The sequence below is a fragment of the Hydra vulgaris genome, chromosome 15, assembly GCF_038396675.1.
Source record: "Hydra vulgaris chromosome 15, alternate assembly HydraT2T_AEP".
Taxonomy (NCBI): domain Eukaryota; kingdom Metazoa; phylum Cnidaria; class Hydrozoa; order Anthoathecata; family Hydridae; genus Hydra; species Hydra vulgaris.
Genome location: NC_088934.1, coordinates 52,292,924 through 52,309,574, shown reverse-complemented (window position 1 = coordinate 52,309,574; position 16,651 = coordinate 52,292,924). Strand labels below are relative to the sequence as shown.

The following is a 16,651-nucleotide window of genomic DNA, read 5'->3' as shown; positions in this document are numbered from 1 at the left end:
TGTAATTATTTTACAACTCTGATATTAATATCGGAGTTGTAACAATTTGTTGTAATAACAGAATTGTTGTAATAACATGTTATAATAATTCAATTAATTAAATAAATTGAAAAAAAAAACATTTTGTAATAATTGAAAAAACAGAATTGTTGTAATAACAATTGTTGTAATAACAATTGTTGTAATAACATGTTAGTTGCACTTACATACTTGTATAATATTCAGCTAATATTTCATATCAAGATCATAAAAAAAGATTATTGGAATTACAGAGAGAAGCTATTTTGTCTCAGGAGTTTGATAAAGCAACGCTAAATTACAAGGCAGGATATGATGGCTCAATTAGTCAATGCATTTTTAAACAAATATTTAAGTTCTCGTAACTTATATAATGCAATTTTTTTATATTTAGTTTGCGTTGCTCCTTTAGAGCTGTTTACAAGTAAAGATGAAAATAAAATTATTTAAAAATTGGCAGTTATGAAAAAAACATGAAAAATTATGCGATGCAAATACCAAAGATTGGTTGTTGCTACGAAAAGTTATGTATACATAGCAACCAAATAAAAAATAATTTACAAAAATAAAAAAAGAAGTGTATGCCACATTTGGCGCTACGTGACTTTTTTCCCGCTCCCATCCCTCTCTCTCCTTCCTTTCTGTTTTTATGATTGATTATGATGGAATACATTATAAACAAAAAATGTATGTATGTATGTATGTATGAACAATACAAGCACAAAACAAAATGAAGCACAAAACAATTACAAGCTCAAAACAATATGAAGAAAAAAGTACTGTAAGTTTTGTCACTCGATTACAAAATCAAGTTAAATATTTTTCTTTTCCATGACACTGAAGAGGTAAAGGATCGATTCTTTTAAACACATTACTCTATAAAACTAAAACTAAGACTTTTCACAGATAGAAAAAAAGGTCAAATGTTTCGAAATTAGTCGGAACGGGGAAATACCAAAACAACAAGTAAAAGAAATGTCCGAGAAATAAGAAGAATGGTTGGAGCAATTAGAAGACAGAGGCCATCATCAAACCCATATAGTAAGTGTAAAGTGTTTTTATACAAATTTTATTTTATATAAATATTTACCTTATACAATAGAATAAATAAATATAAATAAAAAAGAACTTTAACAAAACAAGTTTATATATAGTAAGTTAAATAAACAAACAATAAAAACAAAAGTTGTTATTAGCGCCCAATTGGACCGTGACAATAAGGCAAATAGAGAAGTTAAGTGCACGTGTGCTATTCTTGTTTTTGTTTATGCTTTTTTTTTTTTTTTTGACTACCAGCTAAGCTTGAAGCAACCATTATTAAGGTTGCTTTATTCCAACAAGTGCTTTTGCATTTCCTTCAACACTACTTACAATCCCTATTTAATGAAAAGATGCAAAATATCTAGCAATTAAATGTTTTATAACATTGCAAGGTAGTTCAGTAATTTCATTATAAACTTACTTTTAGATTAAGAAATTGGGATATCAATGAAAAGGGTATATCAAATTGGGATATCAATGAAAAGGGTAAAAATCATCAATCTTGCTCATCTTTAGAAACAATTTTTATATAATTATCGGTGCACCACAGTATAAATTTTTTAGAACAGTGAGAAGCAGCAAGATCTGGTCAAAAGAGACATCGTTATTTGTGTTTTTTCATAAATGACAAAAGTATTTTTTATGGGCATTCTTTGATGTAGAGATCGGCAGTCAAGGTCTTCTTAGTGACGAAACAAGAGGACTGCATACCACAGCTACAAATTGCTTGCCACACAAGGAACTTAAATGCATATTTTTCTCGTCTGATATGTTTAAATTGATCATCGACAGGTTTATCTTTGTCCTCGTAGTACAAGTGTTGACAAGAAAGATGGGAAAAATCCGTCTTGCAATATGTTTCGTCGTCTTAAATTATGCACATACTTTATCCGCCATTATTTATATAGTTACAATGTAAATTTTTCTTATAGGCAAATACATACATGCAATAAATTGATACCGAGCAGAGCCGTAACCACAATTTTAATATTGGGGGGGCCTAGGGTTTCTTCGATTGAAATAAAATATTTTTTTTAAGGCATGGCCTTAAAAAAAATATTTTTTAAAAATTATTGGGGAGGCCTATACCCCTGCCCCCCCCCCCCCCGGCGATTACGGCTCTGCCGAGACTAGTCAAAAATATGGGTTTTAGGAGCCTTAAAACCATTTTTTTTGTTCATAGTATTAAGCAACAAACGAATTCAAAAAAATTTAAAGACTTTTAACCTTGATATCTAATGTTTTAGAAATAAGTTCATTTTATAATACTAAACATTACTTTTTTAGTTAGCTTTTCCAGTATAGGTAAAAATCTGATTATAGTATAAAAGTAAAAATAGTTCAAAATTGTTAAAAGCAATTAATAAAAAGTTCTTTTAACGGGTCAAGGTAACAACATCAGTTTTTGCCATATATAATAACATCTGTCCAACAACATCTGAAATTTTATTGGTGATTAATAACATCTGTTAAATTAATATTACAAAATTAATTATATTTTTCAAATTATCAAAGTGTAATAACATTTGCGCAACTGCATCTGTGGATTTTACAGATGTAGTTACATCTTTTAAATTATCAAAGTGAAATAACATCAGTGCAACTACATGCGTAGAAACTTACATACATACATACATACATACATACATACATACATACATACATACATACATACATACATACATACATACATACATACATACATACATACATACATACATACATACATACATACATACATACATACATACATACATACATACATACATACATACATACATACATACATACATACATACATACATACATACATACATACATACATACATACATACATACATACATACATACATACATACATACATACATACATACATACATACATACATACATACATACATACATACATACATACATACATACATACATACATACATACATACATACATACATACATACATACATACATACATACATACATACATACATACATACATACATACATACATACATACATACATACATACATATATATAATTACATACATATATATAAATACATACACACATATATATATATATATATATATATATATATATATATATATATATATATATATATATATATATATATATATACGCAAAAAAAGATATATATATATATATAAATATATATATATATATATATATATATATTATATATATATATATATATATATATATATATATATATATATATATATATTATATATATCTTTTTTTGCGTGAAGCTTTCGTCGAGATAAGACGCTCTTTCTTTTTACCCAGCAAGCACACAACGTTGAAACAACGTTGAAATAACGTTGATCAACGTCGATCAACGTTATTTCAACGTTGTTTCAACGTTGTGTGCTTGCTGGGTAATTAAAAAATGGCTAAAAGTTTAACAATCACGCGAAATCAAGTGAAAGAACTATTAGAAGCTCATGAAAATACTTTATTAAAATCTTTGGAGAATAAATTGACAAACTTGAAGAGAAAATAGAGCAATTAAAAAACGAAAACATATTACTAAAAAATGAAATTGCTACAATAAACAACGGAATGAACTTTCAAAACGAATGTTACGAAAAAAAAAATTCAAGCGAAATTTTTATAGATGAAATTGCTAAATTAGAAGATCGCAGCAGGAGAAACAACTTAAGGTTTCAAGGATTTGAAGAAAAAGAAAACAAATTATGGGAAGAAAGCGAGTCGAAAGGGGTCGTCCATAAAGTACGTACGCTCATAGGGGGGAGGGGGGGTCTTCAAAAAGCGTACGAAAGCGTATGGGGGGGGGGGAGGGGTTGAATATAAAAGTACGTACGCACTAATTAAAAAAAGTAATTTTTCTTAATGCTTGTATTTCTAACTTATCACCACTCACAAATACTTATCTATAGCTAGATGTTTTTTAATAAATAACTAGATATTTTTGAATATAATAATAAATAAATAATTTTTTTTAAATTATAAAACCATGACCGTCACTATGAAATGACAGTTGAGGAGGGAGGGAAGTATACTTGCCCTTAAAGAAGATCTAATTACAATTTATTTTTGGAAACTTTAAAGTTCTTTTTACGAAAGGAACTTGAAAGTTAGAAAAATTTGTTTAAATTTAACAATAAAAACGTAATAAGTTTTAATGGGTCTGGTAAAAATGTTGTGGGTTTTTAGTTTCAAATAAACAGGCAGGAACGTTTAAGTGGCACCTCATAGTTACGTTTGAAGCGTTTTATAAATGTAACATCTCACATGCTTGGTTACGTTTATTAGTTATTTAGGAATAGGGAAAGTTTTAATGATAATGCACAATTATTGTATTTTCTTGCGATATTCAAAAAGATTTGCTTGCGACGGTCAAAACAATTGTTTTGACTATATCCAGCCTGGATAGTTTTTTCACAGTTTTTTGCATACCCTCCACCTATGTTGTTGTATCGCAATTAAAGTATGAGATTAATTACCGCGAGGAAAACAAATTTGTGCTCAATCTTATATAAATACGAAAATTTTTTGTGTATGAGAACATAGTTCTTATTTCTTAAATATAAAAAATGTCACATTACAAAATTGTATCATCTTATCTAGGGTAATTTTTTTGATAAATATAATAAACAAAGAAGCTTGAGAAAACTGGAGATTATAAATTTTTGAAAAGTATTTGAGCTAAAAAAATGAAAGTAATCAATTTAGTGTTTGAAAATTTGAACATCAAGGTGACAGTGAGTGTATTACTTTGCAATCATTTAAAAGATCGTTTACACAAAATTAAACAAAAAAGACTTGTTAAAAAATTTGTGCAGTTGATCTTTAAGCGCTTTTGCTGGCAAACAGGAAACTTTTAAATCAACAAACTGGCAAGAGTGTTTGTTTGGTACCTTTTAAAGTATAGGTTGTGGTTAAGGGCAGGGTGATAAAAATTTTTTAAGTAATCACAAACTAAAAAAAAAACTGTTATCTTTATAGGTTTCAAAACATCGTTTTAAGATTGTATAAACAAAATTAATAATATAGTCTTCATCAATCAATTAATTTAAATTGTTGGTGATCTAAATCAAAGGGTGATTTCACCCAATCAAATATGTTTTCGATGACATGAATTTGATCAGAATTACTTTCATTTATTGTTAACTGAGTATCATTGTTTTCATCGTCATTTTTATTTTCCTCAGAGGTAGTGTTGATTATGTTTCTAAACACGCATTTGTGACGCTTAACACTTGCTTTAGAAGCGTGATAAATTTTGCAGGTTTTGCAAGTTCTTTGATCAATTTTTTGTTGTGAAATTGATGGGCAGTACAAATCAAAGGAAGCTTCCATCGAAATTTTTGAACCTATATATCCCAAGCGCTGCGCTAGAGAAGAAAAGTAAGGTTTAGGAATACTTCGTGCTACCTTTGGCTCAGGAATAAAAATTCCTTCAGCAGCATGAGACATTTCAACTGGACCTGGTAAAAAACGTTGAGGAAAATATTTTTTCCAGGAACTTCGCCAAGATTTACAGCAACTCGGAACATCACACTTAACGATCATTAAAAAATACTGACTTTGTCTTACGTGATTTTCAATCCATTTTGAATCTTGCTCTGGTATTGGTGACAGTTGGGAAGGTTCAACATATTCAGCACAAACAGAATAGTTATCAATTACTATATCAGACCATACCTCAGCTAGAGTTTCTGCAGCTTTAGCAAAATTTTTTTTTTCTAAATCAACGTCAATTGTTTTTCCAGATGCATTTAGATGTGTCCCAAAATGATCATGTGGCAAAACCAATCCTGCTAACTCTCGACTCAGCGGAGCCATACGCCGTTCAACCCTGTTATATGCTGAATAATGAGGTGCATGAGTTCCTGTTAGATAGACATCCAAATCCCATTTTATAAATCTTGCAATTGCAACTTGCAATGGTTTGGGAAACCTTGGATTTTCATCAGGGCCTCCATCACATGCAACAACAAATATAGGTTTTACCTGACCTTCTGGAGTACAAATGTGAAGCTTAAAATTTTCAATTGAAACAAGACGCTCCAAATCACGGCCATGAGTAAAAGCAGTGCTGCTATCATGCTTCATAGATCTAATAGCAATATACGTTGGTCCAGAATATGACACTGCGTCAGCAAATTTGTTTGGATCAATAATACAAGCTGCATAAACAGACGGTATAAGTTTATGTCTGGAAGCCACTAAAAAATCATGATCTGGCAAACGTACTTGATAATCAAGATGCATCAAAATTGGTGATTGTTTTGTTGCAGCTGCTAATCCTAATGGTACTTTGGCTTTGTCGTCTAGACTTAAATAAAAGCATGAATCTGGACCAAACATTGAACAAATTTCATCCATGTATTGCATGCACGCAAATGTAAATCCAGCATCGACATGCCTATCACGGGCTGTATTAGCAGTCCTGATCAATTTCACAGGAACTGTCTTAATGTGACGTATTCCCTCAAGTGTGTTTGATCGCTTAGGCATCAGTCTTAAATAAGTTGCAGATCGCGATAAACAATAACCCAGTTTTAGTAGGCTTTTATTTAAGTCATCAAGTGTCTTACATGAACGTAACTCCTGCGATCTTCGTCTATCGCTAGCAGCGGCTCCTATTAAGAAGATCTGGCTGATCTTCAATTACAGCTGGTCTACCATTTTTTTCTCTATTGAATTTAGAAAGTTTTGATTTTAAGTGGGGCGTGTCATCAACGATATCATTAAGCGTTCGTTTTAAACTTGCTCTCCGTTGTCTTTGACGGATTGCCTCGCGTTTCATTTTTTTAAGACGGGTTTGTTTTATTTTTATTTGCTTTTCAACAAAAATTGATTTTATTTTAAGTTCGTCAGTTATCAACCCTGCACGGCGCACATTTACCAATGTTAACAGCTGCTCTTTTAACTGCGAAATTTCAGTTTGAATTTTCTCTTGTTGGGGAGTATGAGGTTTTTGCGGCTGATCAATCGGTACTTTTGTTTGTGGTTTTTCACTTTTTTGAATATCAAATTTAGAAGAAGTAGCTAGTGTTTCATCGATTATAAAATCTATTTTGTCTGCTTCATCGGATGTTAGCAAAGCTTCTGGTCCCTCATCTGATATTTCGTTTATGAGAGGAAGCCTCACTGCAATAGATTGATTCTTTGATGTTTTAACATTAGACCAAAAAGACATCAACTGACTTTTGCTTTCCATTGTGTTTCGTGTGAGTTCTTTTAAAACTGATTCATACGTCAATTCTTTATGCTTAACTTTATACCACAATCGATTAGCTTTTTTCTGTTGCTCCTGTTTACTTTTTTGTGGCATAGCTTTTGCTACTTGTTGGTAAATAATGTTGTACTTTTCATTATTATTCATTTTAATAATTCCGCCTTCAAACTAATTTTTAACTAACTATTTAAAGCACAACTTAAATTTACAAGGTACAATAAATGCAAACGGGGGTTGTTTGTTTAGTTTTGAAATAATTTATAGTATCTTATTTTCATTATAAAATATTTTTTACAAAATAAAATTTATAAAATTGTAAAAAATACTTTTTAAATAACAATTTCAAAAATTAATATTTAAAGTTTAACAATACTTTAAAACTTTAGCTTTTAAAGTTGTTACCCTTAACAACACAGTCATCGCGCTAACTAATTAAAAATTAAAATATGAAGAAATTCCAAAATTCTTTTTATACTTCATATTGTTTTTGAAAAGTATTGAGCAATTATTTTAATCGAATGGAACGTTTTGAAATATAAAGAATATCACCACTTTTTGATGAGTTAATATTTTATTCATTCCCGGCGTACTATATGGACGATTCCTAATATTTTAATTTCTAAAATAATGTTGTGTTTAACTTATAAAGAGAAAAAAAGGGGGGGGGGGGGGTCTTTCAAAAGCGTTCGTACTTTTCAACGGGGGGAGGGGGCTAAAAAGTACGCATGGCACAAGGGGGTGGGGGGGGGGTCAATTTTTCGAAATTTTTGGCGTACGTACTTTATGGACGACCCCAAAGTAAAATATTTTATAAAAGAAAAATTAAATATAAAACATGCCATTCAAATAGAAAGAGCCCACAGAACTGGAAAAAAAATGAATCTGGACAAAAAAAGCGACGAACAATAGTTGTAAAGTTCCTAAACTGTAAAGACAAAGAAAAAATATTACATTATTATAAACGACTAAAGCTTTGGAATGAACGGATATATCTCAAAGATGACTACAGCCAAAGAACGATTGAAAAAAGAAAAATACTCTTCGCAAAAGCTAAAGAATTAAGATCGTCAGGTAAGTATGCAAAATTTGTCTATAACAAATTGATAACGCACGATTAATAATTACAATAACAAAAAGAAATTCTTTAAACTGTGCACGTATAAAATAATTACAAAAATGAATGACTTTCAATCGCTAACCTATAATTTTTACGAAAAATACATTATGTCAGATGAAAACGCAGACCCAGATGTAAATTTTTTTAGTGATATGTACACGGACAGTTTATATCATTACCCCAGCATTAGTAAAGAATTTCTTTTCAAAAATGTAAATGATGTAAATAGTGAAAGAATCAGAATCCTCCACATTAATATAAGGAGTTTAAGCAAAAATAATGAAAACTTTCGACATTTTCTTGAAGAAACTGAAAACATTTTTAATATTATATGTGTTACGGAAACTTGGTGCTCTTCTATCGAACTTGAAAATAATTCTAATTTTCATCTTTAGAATTTTGAATTAGTCTTATTAGAAAGACAAACAAATAAACGCGGTGGAGGAATTCTGATATACGTCAAAGAAAACATTTCGTATAAAGTTAAGCTTGGTTTCCAATAGTTGTAGAAATGTCGTACAACAGTTGTACAACAATAATGCTTTATAATGGAAACATTTTCTTGCGTAATTTGCACAACTTAAGTCGGTTGTACAACAAAATTTATGTTGTAAAACAAAGGTTGCGGAAATAGAATCAAACAAATCTCGGCAACAATTGTTGTACAATATAAGCGCACAACTGTTGCACAACATTTCTACAACTATTGGAAACCAAGCTTTAGAAGCGATTTGAGCGTTTCTGACAAAGGTAAAGAGATCGCAACAAATAAATTAATTATTAACAAAGGGAAAAACATACTTATAAGCAGCTGCTATAGGCCACCTGACGTCGCGTGCGAAAATTTTAGCTCTTATTTGCAACATAATATAGTTCACGCTGGTAACAAAGAAAGAAAAAAAAACTTTATAATTAGGGATTTTAATATGGACTGTCTTATTTATAACAACGACAAAAAAGTGAAAAGTTTCTATGATGAAATTTTTTTAGCAGGCGCAATTCCCTTAATCAATCATCCAACTAGAGTAACAAAAAATTCTACTACTCTCATTGACAATATTTTTACTACAGACATCTTTAATAACTCCATGCAAAAAGGTATCGTAAAAACTGATATATCGGACCACCAGTGACCACTTCCCTATTTTCCTAACCCTTAACGCAACATTATCAAATAAAATTAAACAAAATAGAACTGTAAAAAAACGAATTTACAACGACAAAAAAATAAATGATTTTAAACATCAACTATCATTTCTTCATTGGGGGCACATCAACTTTAATGAAGATGCAAGTACTATTTATAACAAATTCTTTGAAACATTCTACTTAGTATATGAAGCGAACTTTCCAGTATGTGAAAAATTTATAAGTCATAAAACCTTCAATAGTCCTTCGATTATAACAGGCTTATAAAAATCTTCGAAAATAAAGCAGAAGTTGCATATAAAATATTTAAAAACTAAATCTTCCGCAAATAAAAAAATATATAAAAATTATAAAAATTTATTTGAAAAAATTCGCAAAAATCAAAAATAAATTATTATACTAATCTGATCAATAAGTTTAAAAACAACTCAACGCGCACCTGGCAAATAATAAAAGAGATAACAGGAAAATCAAAAAATCACTTAAGTTCTATACCACAACCTATAAAATTTGAAGATGTAAATATATGTGAACCGAGCAAAATTGCAAACATATTTAATAAATTTTTTACTGAAATTGCAACCAATCTCTCTAAAAAAGTTCCTATGACCGAGAGTTCGTTTGAAGACTTCTTGTGTCTTATAAATAAATCTCATTATAACAATGAGTATTCTTCTGAATTATCCCACGGATAATTCAAATATTAACAACTATTGCCCAATTTCGGTTCTTTTAACTTTTTCAAAATTATTGGAAAGAATAATATATAATAGAATATTTAAATATTTTGACCAAAGTAATATACTATATTCCCAACAGCTTGGCTTTAAAAAAAATATTTCAACTGAGCACTCAGTTACTCAATTTGTTAGGGAAATCTCAGAATGTTTCAAAAAAAAGCAATATACCCTAGGAGTCTTTATTGATCTTTCGAAGGCTTTCGATACCTTTGATCATAAAATATTGCTTAAAAAGCTCGAATACTATGGAATCAATAACAATATGCTAAAATGGTTTCATAGTTACTTATCAAATAGAAAGCAATTTGTTACCTATAATGATGGCCTTCAAAGTGACTATATTGAAATAACCTGTCGTGTTCCACAAGACTCTATTCTAGGTCCTCTTATGTTTTTAATTTATATTAATGATTTAAGCAAAGCAGCTAATCTTCAGAGTATTATATTTGCTGATAATACGAATTTTTTCTTATCAAGCAGTAATATTAATGAGCTGTTTTCTGATATGAACAAAGAACTTAAATGCGTATCTGAGTGCTTTAAATATAACAAATTGACCTTAAACCTTGAAATAACAAAATACATTCTATTTCACTCTATATCTAACGTTTTTTACCAACAACCATGCCAAAAATTCTTATTGATGAACTTGAAACAAAAAAGGAAACTTTTAATAGTTTTCTTGGCATTTATCTTGATGAGAATGTTACATGGAAACCATATATTGACTACATTTGTACTAAAGCTTCTAAAAATATAGGAGTCCTCTATAAGTCAAGAAAGTATTTAAACAAAACCATTTTAATCCAACTCTATTACTCATTTATACATAGTTATATTAACTATGCAAATATTGCTTGGGGAAGTACAAGCAAAAGTAAGTTGCGTACTCTTTATCATCGTCAGAAACACGCAATATGCTTAGTTTGTTTTGAAAATCAACTTACGCATTCAAAGTTTTTATTTAAAAAGTACTTAATATTTATGAAGTGAATGTATATAAAGTATTATTTTTTATGTTTCAATGTAAAATCAATCCGTCATTACACATTTTGAAAGATTTTATTACCTTAAAAACAAAAAATAAGTATACGCTATGAAATGATAACTCACTCTTTGAACCCTTTTGTCGAATAAAATTCAATCAGTTCTGTATAGCTTATCGTGCAACTAATCTCTGCAACAAAATCGTTTTACCTAATTTTGATTTATCAATTACCTTCCCAGTCTTTAAAAAGAAATAAAAAAAAAAATCATTCTTTTTAATGACAATATCTTGAAATAGGGGAAAGGCGCCTATGATGGCATACTTAACTTTGAAGCTTCATTATTCAGTATCCTGAAGACCAATAATAAAAGTTTTGATATGGATACATTCCTTGTTACATCTAGAACAATAATTACCCTGGGAGTTTTCATCAGTTTTATTTTTTTTATAAGTTATTCTTATTGTAAAAAAAAGCACAAGTATGCCATCAAAGGCAACCACTGCTCCTATGGCGTAGGGGAGGATGGGGCCAGTTAGGATCGAGGGTAACTTAATGATTTCATTTAACCTTAGAGTCTTCCCTCAGAAAAGCCAGAAATTACTCGAAACCATCCTAATTTACCATTTCATGCTACACACCAGCATTGTAAAATTTTGCGCATGCGCATAGGATACAATGCGTTTTACGTATTTTTTGGACTAAAAAAAAATTTTGGAGCATCGCTTTCTTTTAACTTTACTTAAAAATAAGTTTTTCTTTTAAAAAAAAAGGTTTTCCCAACTCGTCAATATTTCAACACCCCCAACTCGTCAGTATGCCATCATGGGTAAAATTCATCATTTTCATTAAAACAAGCTGTGTCTGCTTTGTTCAAAAGATAAAATTAAAGTAACTATTCCACTAAATTCACAAAACTTGAATATAAAATGCATAAAAATTTCATTTCTGCACAGTTAATAGTAAAATCACAATCTTTAATATATGAAGGAAAAAAAACTACAACAGCACATCCCAAAATCGATTTTTGTTGATTATAAAAACAATACTTGTGCACAAGGGACGTTTTTTCACTAAAACTAATGTAAAGTCACTATATTTATGAAGGTCTAATCATTTTTTTACCAAAACCAATTTTAATGGAAATATGACCGGTATGCCATCATAGGCGCTATGCCATCATAGGCGCCTTTTCCCTACTTTTAAAAATAAGAAATTTATATAAACACGCTCTTATGTTTTTTGTATTTTGTCATTTTTATTTGTTTATATTTATTAACGGCTTAAGTTATATTTTATTATAACGTTTTATGGTTCTGGCGACAAGATCATTAGATCTTCTATCAGATACCAAGTTTTTATTTAAGTTAGTCTATATACCACGGATTTTATTGTATTACGAAAGCATATATATCTCGGATTTTGTTGTTTTACGAGAACATATGTCATGGATTTTATTATATTACGAAAGCATCTCGGATTTTATTGTATTACGAGAACTTATATCACGGATTTTATTGTATTACGACTAATTAAATATAAAACTGAAAAAATATATATATATGTATTTATATATATATTTTTTTATTTATATATATATATATATATATATTTTATATATATATATATTTTCTTTTTTTTTTAGTTTACAATTATTAATCGTAATATAACAATATAACAATACATAAACTTGGTATCTAAAAGAAGATTCAAAAGATCTTGACGTCAGAACCATATAAAATATATCAAACGTGTATATACAATATAATAAAAATACAATTGATTTAATAATTATTAACAATGTAGAATAAACAAAAACAGAAAATAATTTTACATTTCAAAAATATTTATATATATTGTCAGTAGAAAAAATCAAGTTTTTTTAATTTAGTTTTAAAAGCAGAAAACGAAATTGACAAATCAAAATTTGGAACAACAATTTTGTTCCATAAATACGGTGATATATATATATATATATCTATATATATATATATATATATATATATATATATATATATATATATATATATATATATATATATATATATATATATATATATATATATATATATATATATCAGTAGTGGATCCAGGCTGTAGCAAGTGTAGCGATTGCTACAGCCAGCTCAGTTTTTTTTTATTTTTTTTATTTTATACATATATATGTTTTTTCATGCAAAAAGAGAAATAAAATTTAATCAAGATATGTAGGTTACGAGTAGTCAAAACGATTTTTAACGCTACCCAACAGGACTGTAAATAAACGTCAAAATAAGTTTATACAACCTTTACGCCTTTAAAATAATGCAATGATATAATAAAATGATTTTTTTAAATAAAGTTTTTGGTTAAAAGTATTTTTAAAATAGCTGAAAAAAAAGTTATGGAGTTTAGTATATGTTTTCATAACTTTTTTGCTTTTTATTTTCTTTTCTCTTTCTCGCGGAATTTCCCGTTACCCAAAGTAATATTGTTTCAATTACCAAAGGCTTCAAATTTGATTTTTTAATGATACGATTTGTTAATAACGAATCATTGTATAACACAAATTAGTTCGAATTAGTACGAATCATTGTTATCCATTAATTGTCAGGTTTGCTTTTCTTTACTAAATTAAGGTTATTTTTTCAAATAATTTAAAGTGCTCATAATATCATGGTAATATGAGCATCTTTGCCACTTATTTAAGACCTCTGTGTTTTTAAGAATAAACTTCGGGTGCCCAAATATCCAACTGAATCAGTAGTAATACCTAAAACTGTTTATTTGCAAAAATTTCGAACTCTGCATAATTTTTTCGTAAAAACATTCCAGTTATCGTATAAGGTCCTCATAATACTCTAATCTAATATATATATATATATATATATATATATATATATATATATATATATATATATATATATATATATACATATATATATATATATATATATATATATATATATATATATATATATATATATATATACATATATATATATATATATATATATATATATATATATATATATATATATATATATATATATATATATATATATATATATATATATATATATATATATATATATATATATATATATATGTTCATAAATTTATATAGGTTTATGCTTACTTTGTCAACTCTGAGTTTTGGTTACCAAACAGTATGTTTTTGTCAAGCAACATGTCAACTTCTGATACTAACTTGCTGATGTCATGCTTATCTTTTTTAAGTTTGACTTGCATTTCCTATAAAACATTTAATGACCGTTTAAACTCAATTTTTTTTTTTAATTTAATTTATTTTTAATGTTAAATGATCCAATTAAATACTAACTAATAAGTTAACATCGCTATCGCAATAGTCTTAAATATATTATTATATATATCTGGCAACGATAGGAGTAAAAACCTTTTTAATCTGATCAAAAAAGGCGTTTTGTATTTTAACATTTTTATTTCATAATGTTACTATAAATGATAAAATATTTACCTCATTTTTTTTCTTTTCAGCTTCGAATTTTTTTCTTTGCTCAATCAGTTTCTTTTTGGAAGGCATTTTCAAACTTTTTAGATTCTTTTTCTTTTTTTTTTTTTACTTAGTATTATTAAAAAGTTTAATTATAAAAACTAATAATGAAATAGTAATTTTTGTGCGTATATAATATAAATATATATATATATATATATATATATATATATATATATATATATATATATATATATATATATATATATATATATATATATATATATATATATATATATATAACCATAAAGTTTAATACAAAATAATATAGTTAAAAAAGTTAAAATGTGAATAATTGAATCCGAAAACTTATGTTGACTATAGTCAACATAGATATGCAAGACTATATATGAATATAGTTTTGCATGCCTTCTTCAAAGAGTAGGTTGATATATATGTATACCTGTACAACATTATTTCCTAAAATGATAAAACGTAAAGTATACTTGGTTGGTCTTTCTGGTTGTGTCTGATTGTTAATAGATATGCAGTTGGTAGTTGTTATGCAACTTCTACTTTTATTTACTTGTAAGTATTCAAATAATAGCTTAATGGTTTTTTGGCTTCTTTAATACTTATTAAGCTAAATGGTTTTGCTCTAGTTTCATTATTCTTGCTGGTGCGAAAACCCCAAAGTTTTATTTTTCTCAGTATCTAACCCAGATAGTCAACTTTGTGAGTTGTTTTTCAGATAGCCCGGTTTTACTCTAACATCAACGACCTCTTTAATGTATTTAGAAGAAACAAGTACTCATTTTAACTAATTTCAAAAATATATAACTTCTATATAATCACAACTAACACAAATACTTTACCACAACCAAAAATCAAAGAATCCTTGTCGTTTTTTAAACTATCATTCTTGAGAAAAAAATCTGATTCGACTAAAAATAACTGAACTTTAAGGCTAAAAGATTTTTTCGTTCTGCAAATGTTAAATTAGTATTTGCCTCACTAAAATTTTCTAAATTTTTTAAACTTTTTTTTTAAAGATCCTATTCTTCTAGAGTTCAAATCGTTCGAGGTCTGCAAATTCGTATGTGCAGGATTTAACTCCTGTTATAAAAGCGAAAGAATCATCATCTTATAAACGCGGATATCTAAATATTACAAGAGGGAAAAAAGTCTCTAAGCATCTCCATGATAAAGAGGGACAAAAAGTTTATGAGCATCTCCATGTTAATGAAAATTATTTCATGCAATTAAATAATAAATGTTAAAACTTCAAGAAAGTATGTTCATAGAATGGTTGAAACCGGTATGAATAAACAGGTTTAAATGATACTTTCTCTTTAGCAACGAATTTCTATACACATTGAGTATTTTTTTGCCTATTCTTTATTTCCTGTTTTTTTGGTATGACATGTTAAACTTTGTAGTTGATTTTATTGTACTTTTGTTATTAAATTATTATTAGTTTGCTCATAAATAATTGCATTTTGAATTTTTTTTAAACACCTTTGTCGGTATTTTAACAAAAATTTTAAATACTCCAATTTAACTGAAGATGACTAGTTTTAGTTAAAACATGCATTAACTTTTATTAAAAAAATGGTTTTACAAATTGAAAATTTTGTCTATATATATATATATATATATATATATATATATATATATATATATATATATATATATATATATATATATATAGAGCATTAAATGTTACAATGCTTTTCTACTCAGAATAATGGTTTTCTACTGTTGTGACTCATATCTCAGAATAATGTTTCTCTACTGTATTGAAACCAAAGTTATAAGGTGAAAAAATTGCAAAAAAAATATTAGTATTGAAAATCTTTTTATGTGTCGTCTCATAAAATGTTTATTTTTTGCCTCAATGTATTAAAAAACGTGAAAA

The 16,651-nt window shown here is 27.9% G+C and overlaps 1 protein-coding gene across 1 annotated transcript in view; it reads right to left on the bottom strand.

Annotated features, from left to right (window-relative positions):
• The window catches only part of LOC100197343 (repetitive organellar protein), an 84,836-nt gene extending 69,940 nt beyond the window's left edge, over window positions 1-14,896 (bottom strand). Inside the window, exons 1-2 of the mRNA XM_065820749.1 lie at window positions 14,758-14,896; window positions 14,398-14,513 (exon numbers count right to left, since the gene is read on the bottom strand). Of these exons, the coding sequence (XP_065676821.1) occupies window positions 14,398-14,513; window positions 14,758-14,823 (182 nt within the window). The 5' untranslated portion in view covers window positions 14,824-14,896. The remainder of the gene's footprint in view (window positions 1-14,397; window positions 14,514-14,757) is intronic.
• Between the last annotated feature and the right edge of the window lie 1,755 nt (window positions 14,897-16,651).